Source organism: Oncorhynchus gorbuscha, linkage group LG02, assembly GCF_021184085.1.
Source record: "Oncorhynchus gorbuscha isolate QuinsamMale2020 ecotype Even-year linkage group LG02, OgorEven_v1.0, whole genome shotgun sequence".
Taxonomy (NCBI): domain Eukaryota; kingdom Metazoa; phylum Chordata; class Actinopteri; order Salmoniformes; family Salmonidae; genus Oncorhynchus; species Oncorhynchus gorbuscha.
In genome coordinates, this window is record NC_060174.1 from 9855236 (window position 1) to 9869163 (window position 13928).

At 42.6% G+C, this 13928-nt stretch overlaps 2 protein-coding genes across 5 annotated transcripts in view; one reads left to right on the forward strand and one right to left on the reverse strand.

The window, feature by feature from the left end:
• The window catches only part of LOC123996872 (ubiquitin carboxyl-terminal hydrolase 13-like), a 53691-nt gene extending 48587 nt beyond the window's left edge, over positions 1-5104 (forward strand). The window contains exon 21 of the mRNA XM_046300669.1: positions 324-5104. Coding sequence (XP_046156625.1) covers positions 324-420 — 97 coding nt within the window. The 3' untranslated portion in view covers positions 421-5104. The remainder of the gene's footprint in view (positions 1-323) is intronic.
• The window catches only part of LOC123996878 (PEX5-related protein-like), a 197753-nt gene continuing 188851 nt past the window's right edge, over positions 5027-13928 (reverse strand). For 3 of the 4 annotated variants that reach the window (XM_046300702.1, XM_046300694.1, XM_046300682.1), the window contains 4 exons: positions 11760-11922; positions 10169-10326; positions 9610-9807; positions 5027-6487 (listed from right to left, as the gene is read on the reverse strand). In XM_046300702.1, the coding sequence (XP_046156658.1) occupies positions 6463-6487; positions 9610-9807; positions 10169-10326; positions 11760-11922 (544 nt within the window). In that variant the 3' untranslated portion in view covers positions 5027-6462. Of the gene's footprint in view, positions 6488-8352; positions 9808-10168; positions 10327-11759; positions 11923-13928 lie in introns of all 4 variants that reach the window. The other variant, XR_006832050.1, reaches the window with a different exon arrangement.

A 13928-nucleotide genomic window follows, 5' to 3' on the forward strand; every position in this document is an offset into this window, starting at 1 on the left:
TGGGACCACTAGCCGTTTGCAATGCACATCATATTTGATCTATTCCAACACTAGCACTCCTGATTCAACTAATCAGGGGCATGATCATTAGTTGACGAGTTGAATCACGTTTGCTATATTTGGAGTCCATCAAGTATTATCTTTGCTTGACCAGTGATCCTCACAGACCAGATTGGGAAACACTGTCCTAAGAGACTGGTAGGATCATTTTGTAATCAGTAATCTACAATATGGCATGTAGAAATCAAGACGAAACTAAACGTATAAGATGAGAATTTAACACAATGTGTTACCTATGCTTTATTCCACCCCCCCTATCTCAGATGGGTGATCTTCAATGACCATAAAGTGTGTTTGTCAGAAAAGCCTCCAAAAGACTTGGGCTACATCTACTTTTACCGTCGGCTGTCTAGCTGCTAGACCTACCCCCCCCCCCCCCCCTTAACCGTCAGCTGTCTAGCTGCTAGAACCCCCTCCACTCAACCCTCCAACCTTAGAGAACCACAGCCTGGAAAACAGAGGACAACCATGACATCAGTGGAAACCATGGAAACACCTCAGACCAGCCATGAAACAAAAGAAGCCACTCAACTCATCCAAGTCACTCAAGAGCAACAGGAAAATGCTTCCATACTTCAAGTGCAGTCAAAAAAAATGGAAAGCAATGTGGATATTTTTTGTATGTCACTGTGAAAATCGTGTGCTTTTGTGTATTGAAACATGTTATTTTGTCTACGGTGTTGGTACAGAGGGATGTGTGCAATTCTTGTTATTGGAGTGCTCTACACCTATAGTATTAGCCTATCAGATCGTGCTATTCATTTTCTATGCCTTCAGCTACTGTGCCAGTATTTTTATTAATGAAGTGCTACGTTTTATAAACGTGGAGCATGGTCCTGAAGTGGTCACGCATCACTGCCAGGAACTAAAACTCTCTGAAGCGAAACTCAACAAAAAAAATCACAATGCTGCTCAATGCTGCTGGGAGCTTTGCATGTACAGATGTAGGATCTTAATTTGACCACAGCAGGAATATAATCCTGTAGCAACTGGAAATGTGAATTGTGTGGATTTTAATTAATGGACTTTTTTGTAGGGGTTGATACATTTTTATTTAGGACAAATCATATGATGAAAAAACGCATCATACTGTGTTTTGACAATTCTAGATCTTGAAAGCTTGATCGCGGAAATACAAAACATTTTGGGAATGTATCAAATGTGGCGTAATGCAACGAATACTAAAACAGTTTTCTTAGTGATATTTTCCTTTAACGTAATGGCATTGAATTCAGAGAAATGGGCCGCATAAGCAAGTTTCAGAATAAGGAAACACATTTGAAAAAACGCTCTCGTCTATGATGAACACTTACACATGGGAAGCCATGAATATGTAATATCCTTATTGGAGAGTCCGATGTACGGACTGATGGTGTCATAATAGTCGCATATCTGTCTGGTTTTGACTTGCTGATGGCATCCTGTTTTTTCTGGGATTCAGAGGTGAAACGGTAACAATTGGACGTTTCAAGTTGAGTCAAGTTAATTTAATTTCCCACGAGAACAGAATGTTGTTTTTATATTGAAATCTGAAAGCACTTTTCAACAGATTATTTTATATCTTTGCTTTTCACAGAGAAACAGAGCACTAGCATAGCAGCTACCTTGGCTCAAATACAACAAACGGATGTATTCGCTTCTCTTGAATGTGGTAAAAGCCATGGGCTGAGTGTGTTTTATTTCCAGACCATGTTGCGATTTACTCGTACTGTATTCACACCGTTGTTGCTTCACATATAATTCTACACATAAGTGAAACATGCCTTGGATTGCCGTTTTCCTCAGATCTGATTGGCCATGGTGACTAGCAATGCAGAATTGTTATTTTATTTGAATCCTTTAGATAAAAGGCCTACCCCAGTTTTGCATAATATCTAGAAGTATTTTGTATACAGTATTCTAAGGAGATCCACTTTGGTTGCTCGCCTAATTTGATTACATTTTTTTGTGGAAGGACAGACAACACACTAACTCATGAGGTAAACTTTTGCCCGTTATGGTAGTCCTTAAATGTTACCTTGTTTTGTATTCATATTCGATACGCCACCATCTTTTTAAATGCAGAATGGTATGCATCTGAACACATCCTACTTGTGTTACGTTATTATTATAGCAATATGCACTGGGATGGAATCTCATCTCTTGAGAACACCATGTACTGTAGGTTGTGCTCTACCGCTTGTTTCAGAATGCGTTCTCGTGCTTTTATGACGTGGTGCAGTCCTGAATGTATTCCTTATGGTGCTCACTGCAACCAAAACCTATCTTCAGCTTTAATGCTCAAATCTATCACATATCAAAGACCTTACTGACGCATAGTCACCAACCCTTGTGTTTCCATTGATACTGTATTCAGCATTTGCTCAAAGACTCTCTGCTCATGCACCGAGTCACTAGGATGTCGTCTTCTCCTGAGCCTATACAGCCACTCTATCAAAGACAGTTTGTCGACCGGCGTAGTTGTACAAACAAAGTGTTGCCTACAGTTCATTACATATCGACAAGGTACTGGAGTGCAATGTTACATATCAAAAACCCTCTTAGATTTTTTTTTTCTTTCTCATAATAATTACCTGGGACACTAGCCAATCAAAGACTACTTACCTGCGGCACTATCCAATCAAATAATTGTTACCTGGGGTACTATTCAATCAAAGAATACTTACCTGGGGCACTATTCAATCAAAATACTTACCTGGGGAAATAGCCAATCAAAGAATACTTACCTGGGGCACTATTCAATCAAAATACTTACATGGGGAACTAGCCAATCAAAGAATACTTACCTGGGGCAATATTCAATCAAAATACTTACCTGGGGAACTAGTCAATCAAAGAATACTTACCTGGGGCACTATTCAATCAAAATACTTACCTGGGGAACTAGCCAATCAAAGAATACTTACCTGGGGAACTAGCCAATCAAAGAATACTTACCTGGGGCAGGTTTCTTGAAAAAGTAAACATTATTTTTTTGCATTTTAATACTTCTCAATTAAATTAAAGCACTCCACAACACGAAGGGTGATAATGAAAGAAACTAAAACTGCATATAAAGTCAAACATACTTTCTTGCTTTGCAGGATGAATCATGTTTTTGGACCCACACCAGGAACCCAGAAAATGGTTTTGATTTACTAGAGCCTTCCCCCTCAAGATCTCCCATCCTTGTCAGACACTCCTTGATAATTTGCTGTTGTATACTTTGCCTGTGCAGTGGGGATTCTTTATGGTCTCTATGTAAGTCTTTGTGTTACTGCAATCTCCCTTCCACATGTGATTGTTTTTCTTATAGAGATAGAATGTATAGAGTGAATCCCTCCTCTTGTCCATGTAGATTGCCAAGGGTCCTAGTGGCCCTTTGTATATCCAGGCCTACTTCACTGCCAAAGGTATTTTTTATTTGTTTATTTTACTAGGAAAGTCAGTTAAGAACAAATTCTTATTTTTAATGATGGCCTGGGTTAACTGCCTTGTTCAGGGGCAGAACGACAGATTCGTCAGCTCGGGGATTCGATTTTGCAACCTTCCAGTTATTAGTCCAACCACTAGGCTACCTGCCTCCCCATCTGATTGCTGAGGGAGGGTGTTCTATGCATTCTAGTTCTTTACATTTGTCCTCTACAGGGGCTCCTCCCACCTTGGCACTCATCCTCTTTTAGGCCGGCAGGGTGACCTCTCACCTTCATTTACAGTGGATATATTTGTTATGTAGGATGTCTGGGGCAAGATTCTATCAGTTCTGCCTTAACCCGCAATAACCGACAACTGAATAGCAGTTTCATTGTTTTTATTTAGGCGATGTCGGAGGTGTAACTACGTTGGCGCCGTCAAATCTGTAAACGTCTCCAGGCGTTAAACCGATCGTGGACATTGGATGCACCGTGTCGCATTAGTAATAATCCCATGTAGCCTTTTTACAAGTTTGAATACTGGAATGTGTGTTGTAACCTACACCTCAATTAGGCTGATATTATTCCATAATATGATTTTAAATTTGAGTCATTATTTCTATATAGCCTAGGCTTGCTTTCTCATTGTGAACTTTACCGCGAATGGGTGTGGCTTCGTGACAATGACCACACGAACCGCTTGCTCACCGGTTTGCCAGCTCTGATACAGTTACACCTCCGACATGGCCAAAATACCAGCTATGCAGTGTTGATCTGATTTTAAATCTAGGCCTTCGTCTTCTGCCTTTTTTTTCTCAGCCCTCCATCATCTCTGTCTCTCCCTCTCCACCACTCACTCTATCTCCCGAGGTTGTGAATGGTAACTAACGGTTCACCTTTTGTGTCACAAAACGCCTTCGTACTGTCCGCATGTGCACTAAAAGTTGACATTCAGTCATTTGGATTGTACAATTGTATTTGTGTGTTTTCTAATGTAATTTAACTAAATGGTCAATGGTACTTCACCTGTTTTTACTCCTTTTTCTTTTTTTTTGGCCAATTCTGTAGTTTTCATTACATACAGATTCCCTGAAGGGATTATTTAAAGTAGACTTTTGTAATGTATGTATTTATCCAAATATTGTTTGGGATATCAGTATTGTAATGGAATATGTCAATACATGGTTATCACAACAATATATCCGCTGGTACTGTCAAATAAACTGCATATTTCTTGACATTTTGGACACTTGACACAGTGTATCGTCAGTGAGAAACAAGCGTGGTTATGGTTCATCATGATGGCAATTCCTCAAGGGGTCCAATTTCTTGGCTTCTCCAGTTCTTTACTTCATAAACAGTAGAATAGCATGCATTTCATGTAACATTTTAACATGAGTACTGTTTTTTTTTATATGTTTTTTTTTTAAATAAATGAGGTGGTTGTGATTTAGTAGGAAAGGAGAGTTGCAGTATAAAGTACAGAGCAATGTAATACATACACGTTGGTAGACATGCAGTCGATGCGATGATAAAATATATATTCAAAAACAAATATAAAGAGACACTTTGAATATATTACAAGTTTATTTTAAAAGACAACTTTCATATCATATGAAAGGTGTTGATGCTTGACTAGTGTTTTAGGTACATCGGGAGAGTATTTATTATGCATTGTTGGTACACTGTAAAGTATTTCATTTTTTTAAGGCATCAAAAATATTAATAGATCTATTCATACTTGTATATCAGCTATAGAAGCAAACCAGAGTAAACCAGCAGGGTACAATGAAATGAATCGTACACGAAACACAGAAAAATTATTGAAAACTGTAGGAATTAATGCTATTACACTGAGCAGGAAGCGTTGTAGTCATTCAGTTGTATACACGCCTGAGAGGATCAGAAACCCTTTAGCCAAACGATTGGCGTGTGGGCCGAGACCTGCACTCGGTAATCAGTTAGAGAGCACTACTTTTGGTTTCTCTCCAGATTCACTGCAGATGTTTTGTTATTGTATGTTGTGCACAATATATGATAGGTATGTTACATTTCATAAAATGAAGACGTTTTAAAAGTGGATTGGAAAAATATTGCTATGTAACATGCTATATTTTGTTTTTAGAATTAGGGGAAAGAAAAGCACTGCATGCATGAAAATATAAGATCATTCAAAGTAAAGCATAGAAGATCTAGCATGCATTCAACCTGGAGTATGTTAGGTGTAGCTAGGTCATCACACCTGAGAAGGTCAACTGTTCTAGAAAAGGTACTTTGGGCATCCTAACTCAACACACATCAATATAAATTCTACAGTAATATATATATATATATATATATAGTTGGTCATCCAATAATTCAAAAACTGTTAAAAAAATAATTTAATCTTCTACATAACTACATTTATTTTTGTTCAAAAAGCACAGGATTACTAGACCATAAGAAATCAGAGTGATTTTGAAGAAATCTCTTGATACAGTAAATCCTGGTTCAGCATTGTACTACAGTGTATATGCTGCTGACAGTAAGGGCAACTAGGAGGCATGGAGCCAGAAAACATTTTCTGTAAATTATGCACTTTGGAATAAAAACAATTCTGTTCTCAATACTATTTGCCATATAAATCTACAGTGTAGAGTTGTCAGCCATCGTTCGATGACTCACTAAGACGTAGTCAATCATGACCGCAGTGACGATCATGATTGGTTACAACTAGATCTCAACCTCCTTTGCTCGCTGGGTGGGAGTGAAGGAATATCATCTTGTTGGGGTAGTTGGGCAACAGAAATGCATTAATAAATGGATGGATGCCATAACGTGTTGGCCCAGTTGCCTTTGACGTTGTACAGTCCGCCAATGTGTTTTCTGGTCTTCAAAGCTAGCCTCCTATGCAGATTGCCAGCAGCGTGCACATATGTGCTGTGTCTCTGCAGTTGGCTCTGGCTCCTTGATGTTTTCAACAGTGATTCCATACACAAAAGACTTCTCTGTTTTCCTCCTCTTGTGTTTGCTACTGGACTGTTCCAACCATTTCCCTGTATGGAAAAATAATATTCATTATGTTTTCAGATCATTTGAGTGGAATAGATTCAATACAAAACAATACTGAAATTAATCTGTTTTTCAATTACATTTACCCAGCAAGGGGACCACTCTGTAAACTTGAATTTGGGTATGGTGGCATAACAAGAACGTCTTTAGGAGAAATTCAAAGTAAATTTTCAGCAGATGGCAGTAGTAGAACATGAATCTGACATTACAGCCCCCCACACCACTCACTACAAGCCAGCCTCAACCGAATGTGTGGAGATGAGTTTGAAATGAAATTAACCTCCTTTTCACACACCAAGGTTACTAAACCTGAAGGCTTTGGCTAGTGTGAATGGCAGTTTCCATGTGTTCTCGTCTGCATGGAATTATTCGCCCCATTGACGAGCCAAACCTTTCCCTAAATACCCATAAACTTAAATGGAGAATGAAAAGTTCTTAGTCATAAAGCAGCAACTGGCCAACTTTTTTTGTTGTTTTTTTTGTCTTCTGATAGATTTCCCCAATCCCCTTGGATGATACAAACCATGCATGACATCAAAGCGGTACAATTTTTGGGAGATTAATTGTCATGGCGATGGTGTCTCTGCCAGACCCTGATAGCATTCTCTCAAAGCAAAGATAGACTTTTCCTTTTGGTCCATTGACTCAGGCAGGGACATTGTATAATAAAAAAATGGCAGTATAAAACTTGACCTTTGGCATAGGATCCTTGAATCAAACACATTTGTTCGTTCGAACAGTAGGCCCGACAGGTTAACACGCCAGTGCAATGCTACAGTACAGTGGTTGTCTTGCTACAGTACCGTGGTGGATATGATGGTGGCATGTGTTTTTCAGAGTGACATGCAAACTAACATCTGTGACGCTTCTAGACTACTCAGCCATCTAGCGACTAAGCACACTACTCGGCCATCTAGCGACTAAGCACACTACTCGGCCATCTAGCGACTAAGCACACTACTCAGCCATCTAGCGACTAAGCACACTACTCAGCCATCTAGCGACTAAGCACACTACTCAGCCATCTAGCGACTAAGCACACTACTCAGCCATCTAGCGACTAAGCACACTACTCAGCCATCTAGCGACTAAGCACACTACTCAGCCATCTAGCGACTAAGCACACTACTCAGCCATCTAGCGACTAAGCACACTACTCAGCCATCTAGCGACTAAGCACACTACTCAGCCATCTAGCGACTAAGCACACTACTCAGCCATCTAGCGACTAAGCACACTACTCAGCCATCTAGCGACTATGCACACTACCCAGCCATCTAGCAACTAAGCACACTTAAAGGGATAGTTTTTAGAGTAGAATTCTCTCATAGTAGGAATATTGTAGAGTAGTAGTCTCTCATAAGAGGATATAGTTCTTTTGGCTTTATTTCAAGGGAATATTTTGGTAACACTTTGTTATGTATGACATTCATTAGTATAGCAAAAAACCTCATACATAAAATGCTTGTATGGGAACATGTAGATATGTTACTGTGTGAACTAGGTAAAGCTGACGTTGACATTTTTTTAATTTTTAATTTTATTTAACCTTTATTTAACTAGGCAAGTCAGAGAGCTGACATGAGCTGATGTCATGTTTTATAACCTTTAAAGAAGTGGCCTTTGTGCTGCCTTTGATAAACAATACAGCATATTACACATAAAGATTCTGTATTCTAGAAAAGAGTGTAAGGCCTCTAAAATCCATTCGCTACCACGCTTAATCCTTCGATTTAATCATTAGTCATGTGACCTGAGTGAATAGTTTTAAAGGTCATCCCAGCCATCACCACCAACATGAACAGATTCAAAACAGGAAGTGTTTTCTGACACGTGTGAAGTACATTACCAGCTCTGAGGGAAAAATACGGGTCCATCTTGTCCAGCTAATGAGTGCTTCTCTCAAACCAGTTAGGGTAAAGTGAAATGAGGAGCTGGAAACACCACAAAACGTGAAGAATTCGGAGGATGTCAGGTATTCGAGGAAGTCAAAAATGAATCTGAAAATGGCTTACATTGGTTGCCATAAAAATTGTGTAAATCAATTTCATTTTAGCATGCGTTTAAGGTAATGCTTTTACAATCTGTCTCGTTTCATTAAGATAAGAGGAAATGATCTGTTTGTTTTTCAAAGTGCAGAGTCCCAAGTAAGGAAAAAAGGTTCTAAGCTTTTAGGTTCAGGCAAGTGCCACCGAATCCATTTAGGAACATGCTTTAGTTTCCATGCAGTGTTGTTCCTCACAGAAAAGAGGATAAAACCAACCCCCCCAAAAAAGAATATTGATTCTCTGCTGAAAACTGTCTCCGAGTCCCACGGCTTATGGTGTAGTCTTTATTGATTTTACTCACTAAATCCTTCCTTTAGGTCAGTGTGATAATCCGGACACTCTAAAAGTATCTGGATGAGGAAACCGTTCTTTTCAATCCTCAACACTGTTCAGCAAAAGCATTCTCAGTATTTCTCTTTCTCTCTCTTGCTCAGTTCCAATGAGTTAGTTTTAATTACTGTGTTCTCTAAGGCATTACTTGTACAGTCTTTGCCCGTCCTTGTGCTCTTCGGGGAAATCACAAATTGCAGTGCAAATCCATCGCAAAATAGACTCTTCGAGCACATGCAGTACTCAAGAAGACTGCAGAGGTACTGAGGAGTAGTAAAGATGTTGTAGTGCTCGCCAAAATAGACCACACACTCGTCATTAACTGGACAAAACAGCTCTTTCCAACTGTACACTTTGGGTTTTTGGCATTTGGTAGGAGTGTAGAGACTTCTCCCAGGCCTGTTGATAGGAGTGTAGAGACTCTTCTCTCAGGCCTGTTGATAAGAGTGTAGAGACTCTTCTCCCAGGCCTGTTGGTAGGAGTGTAGAGACTCTTCTCCCAGGCCTGTTGGTAGGAGAGAAGAGACTCGTCTCCAAGGCCTGTTGGTAGGAGAGAAGAGACTCGTCTCCAAGGCCTGTTGGTAGGAGAGTAGAGACTTGTCTTCAAGGCCTGTTGGTAGGAGAGTAGAGACTTGTCTCCAAGGCCTGTTGGTAGGAGAGAAGAGGCTCGTCTCCAAGGCCTGTTGGTAGGAGAGTAGAGACTTGTCTCCAAGGCCCATCTCCACTCACATGTCCAGGTTGAAGGCTTTCATGAGGAGGTCCAAGTCTCCGATGTTGGCTGCCTGGAAGAGCTCCGGCTGGTCCATCATGGAGAGGGCTATCCGCAGGGCGGCCCAGATGTTCCCCGACATGACCTGTTGTGAGAGCTGCTGACTACGGCTCTTCCTCTGCAGACTCAGGGCTGTTAGGAAGTTACTGGCCGCCTCCCTAAAAGACAAAGGGAAGGTTTGACCGTTGGAGAACCATGTGATTAGTTTGCTACCATTAGTGATTAGTTTGCTACCTACATTAAAGCGACTGTTACTAGGTTCAGGCCCAATGTGTTTGATAAGTTTTCAAACAGAGACTTTGCTGTTACTTGTAACATTATAGTTGGTTGAACTGTAAGAGATGGCATTATTAGGCTCAATGTTACTCAGTGTCCCCACATCACCTCACTCCACTGACTCCACCAGAGCAGAAACTCAAAGCCCTCTGCTGCGGTGCCAGGTGCTGTTTTAGAGAGCACCAGCTGGCTCTTAGTTAGACCCTTCTCCACCCCCCACCCCCCAACCCCCTGCTCACCCACCGGTGTGCTCCTAGGTTGATGCAGCTGATGCCCAGGTTGTAACGGGATCTAATGAAGCCCGGCTGGAGCTCCAGGGCTCGGGTGTAGGCCTCTACCGCCTCCTCGCTGCGGTCCCCGTTAGCCAGCGTGGCCCCCAGGCGGTTCCACAGCAGGTAGTCCTGGAGGGGTCATACAGTGGGTAGGAGTCGAAGCCAGAGGAACAGAATGGTGACATGTAGGATAGTGGTTGGTTTTGACATTTGGTTTCAGACAGTTTGCGGTCTGTGAACCCAGCCACTGTCGACTGAGATGTTTGTTGTAAGGTTAGTGGGATGTGATTTTTTTATTGTTTTCCATCAGATGCTACCGCTAATGCTTTAATTGTTGTGTACTGTAATGGGATGTCCAATCAGAAAGGAACAGTGCCTGCTTTGGTAGAGAAGATTTGCAAATAAAATGAAGTAGTATTTTGTCTGCGATTAAAAACGGCATCCTTGGAATCGACACAATATAACATGTATGAGAGGAGTGCATCATTTGCGAGTTATTCCCCTGTATGTTTTGTGTGTTAATGACTGTAATGTAGGTACTGTGGTGTGATGGTGTTTTTACACACTTTTTATCACCCTGTGAAAACACACCCGGTGAAAACTAAGCAGAGCTTAAGTTCCAAGGATCATTTGAGGATGGTTCGGTTACATCACTACGCCCGTCCTTGACTCCATGGTTGTGTGTGTCCCACCTGGGGGCAGATCACCATATACAGGGATACGGTGCAGCAAGCCTTTTGTGCGAAGCAGCAAGCTATCATGATCTCCACTTGTATTCAGCACTAAGTTATCAGCAGGGGAGAGGGCATTACCAAGTCAAATGTAGGGGGTGGATTTAGCAGCCACTGCTGTGGAACAGGGTTAAATGATAGTGGTTGAAGCTGCAACCAGGCAGATACTAGTGCAGGGAGGGTGAATCAGATGGGAGTTCATGAAACTGGATTTCTCAGCTCAAAGCTCTCCAGTTTGGATGCAGTGTTTCAGTGTTGTGAGACAGTACGGTGCGTCTCAGTGAGATGCAGTGTTTCAGTGTTGTGAGACAGTACGGTGCGTCTCAGTGAGATGCAGTGTTTCAGTGTTGTGAGACAGTACGGTGCGTCTCAGTGAGATGCAGTGTTTCAGTGTTGTGAGACAGTACGGTGCGTCTCAGTGAGATGCAGTGTTTCAGTGTTGTGAGACAGTACGGTGCGTCTCAGTGAGATGCAGTGTTTCAGTGTTGTGAGACAGTACGGTGCGTCTCAGTGAGATGCAGTGTTTCAGTGTTGTGAGACAGTACGGTGCGTCTCAGTGAGATGCAGTGTTTCAGTGTTGTGAGACAGTACGGTGCGTCTCAGTGAGATGCAGTGTTTCAGTGTTGTGAGACAGTACGGTGCGTCTCAGTGAGATGCAGTGTTTCAGTGTTGTGAGACAGTACGGTGCGTCTCAGTGAGATGCAGTGTTTCAGTGTTGTGAGACAGTACGGTGCGTCTCAGTGAGATGCAGTGTTTCAGTGTTGTGAGACAGTACGGTGCGTCTCAGTCAGATCGACAATCAGTGTTTGTGTGTTTACACTGCCGTCTTACCTCTGGCCGCACCGTCAAGGCAGCATTGAAGGCCTCCACAGCTTTGTTGAACTCCGCGCTAATGTTGAACAACACACCCAGGCCTGTCTGCAGGTCCGGGTCGGTGTCCCTGTTGTGCTGGGCTGCCTCCAGATACAGATCCTTCACCTCAGGCAGTAGAGAGCTGTGGGCAGACACACTGGACTGAGAGTCTATAGAGAGTAGAGACACACTGGACTGAGAGTCTATAGAGAGTAGAGACACACTGGACTGAGAGTCTATAGAGAGTAGAGACACACTGGACTGAGAGTCTATAGAGAGTAGAGACACACTGGACTGAGAGTCTATAGAGAGTAGAGACACACTGGACTGAGAGTAGAGCGCAGAGACACACTGGACTTAGAGTCTATAGAGAGTAGAGACACTGGACTGAGAGTCTATAGAGAGTAGAGACACACTGGTCTAAGAGCAGAGAGTAGAGACACTGGACTGAGAGTAGAGACACTGGACTGAGAGTAGACACTGGACTGAGAGCAGAGAGTAGAGACACTGGACTGAGGGTAGAGACACTGGAGTGATAGTAAAGACACACTGTACTGAGAGTAGAGACACTGGACTGAGAGTAGAGACACTGGACTGAGAGTAGAGACACACTGGACTGAGAGCAGAGAGTAGAGACACTGGACTGAGAGTAGAGACACTGGAGTGATAGTAAAGACACACTGTACTGAGAGTAGAGACACTGGACTGAGAGTAGAGACACTGGACTGAGAGTAGAGACACTGGACTGAGAGTAGAGACACACTGGACTGAGAGCAGAGAGTATAGACACTGGACACTGGACTGAGAGTAGAGAGTAGAGACACTGGACTGAGAGCCGAGAGTAGAGACCCTGGACTGAGAGTAGGGACACTGGACTGAGAGTAGAGACACTGGAGTGATAGTAGAGACACACTGGACTGACAGTAGAGAGACACTGACTGAGAGTAGAGACACTGGACTGAGAGTAGAGACACACTGGACTGAGAGTAGAGACACACTGGACTGAGAGTAGAGACACTGGACTGAGAGTAGAGACACACTGGACTGAGAGTAGAGACACTGGACTGAGAGTAGAGAGTAGAGACACTGGACTGAGAGTAGAGACATTGGAGTGATAGTAGAGACACACTGGACTGAGAGTAAAGACACACTGGACTGAGAGTCTATAGAGAGTAGAGACACACTGGACTGAGAGTCTATAGAGAGTAGAGACACTGGACTGAGAGCAGAGACACTGGACTGAGAGTAGAGACACTGGAGTGATAGTAGAGACACTCTGTACTGAGAGTAGAGACACTGGACTGAGAGTAGAGACACTGGACTGAGAGTAGAGACACTGGGCTGAGAGTAGAGACACTGGACTGAGAGTAGAGACACTGGACTGAGAGCCGAGAGTAGAGACCCTGGACTGAGAGTAGGGACACTGGACTGAGAGTAGAGACACTGGAGTGATAGTAGAGACACACTGGACTGACAGTAGAGACACACTGGACTGAGAGTAGAGACACTGGACTGAGAGTAGAGACACACTGGACTGAGAGTAGAGACACACTGGACTGAGAGTAGAGACACACTGGACTGAGAGTAGAGAGTAGAGACACTGGACTGAGAGCAGAGAGTAGAGACACTGGCCTGAGAGTAGAGACACACTGGACTGAGAGTAGAGAGTAGAGACACTGGACTGAGAGTAGAGACACTGGAGTAATAGTAGAGACACACTGGACTGAGAGTAGAGACACACTGGACTGAGAGTCTATAGAGAGTAGAGACACACTGGACTGAGAGTCTATAGAGAGTAAAGACACACTGGTCTGAGAGTAGAGCGCAGAGACACACTGGATTTAGAGTCTATAGAGAGTAGAGACACACTGGACTGAGAGTAGAGACACACTGGACTGAGAGTAGAGAGTAGAGACACTGGACTGAGAGTAGAGACACTGGAGTGATAGTAGAGACACACTGGACTGAGAGTAGAGACACACTGGACTGAGAGTCTATAGAGAGTAGAGACACACTGGACTGAGAATCTATAGAGAGTAGAGACACACTGGACTGAGAGTCTATAGAGAGTAGAGACACACTGGTCTGAGTAGAGCGCAGAGACACTGGACTTAGAGTCTATAGAGAGTAGAGACACACTGGACTGAG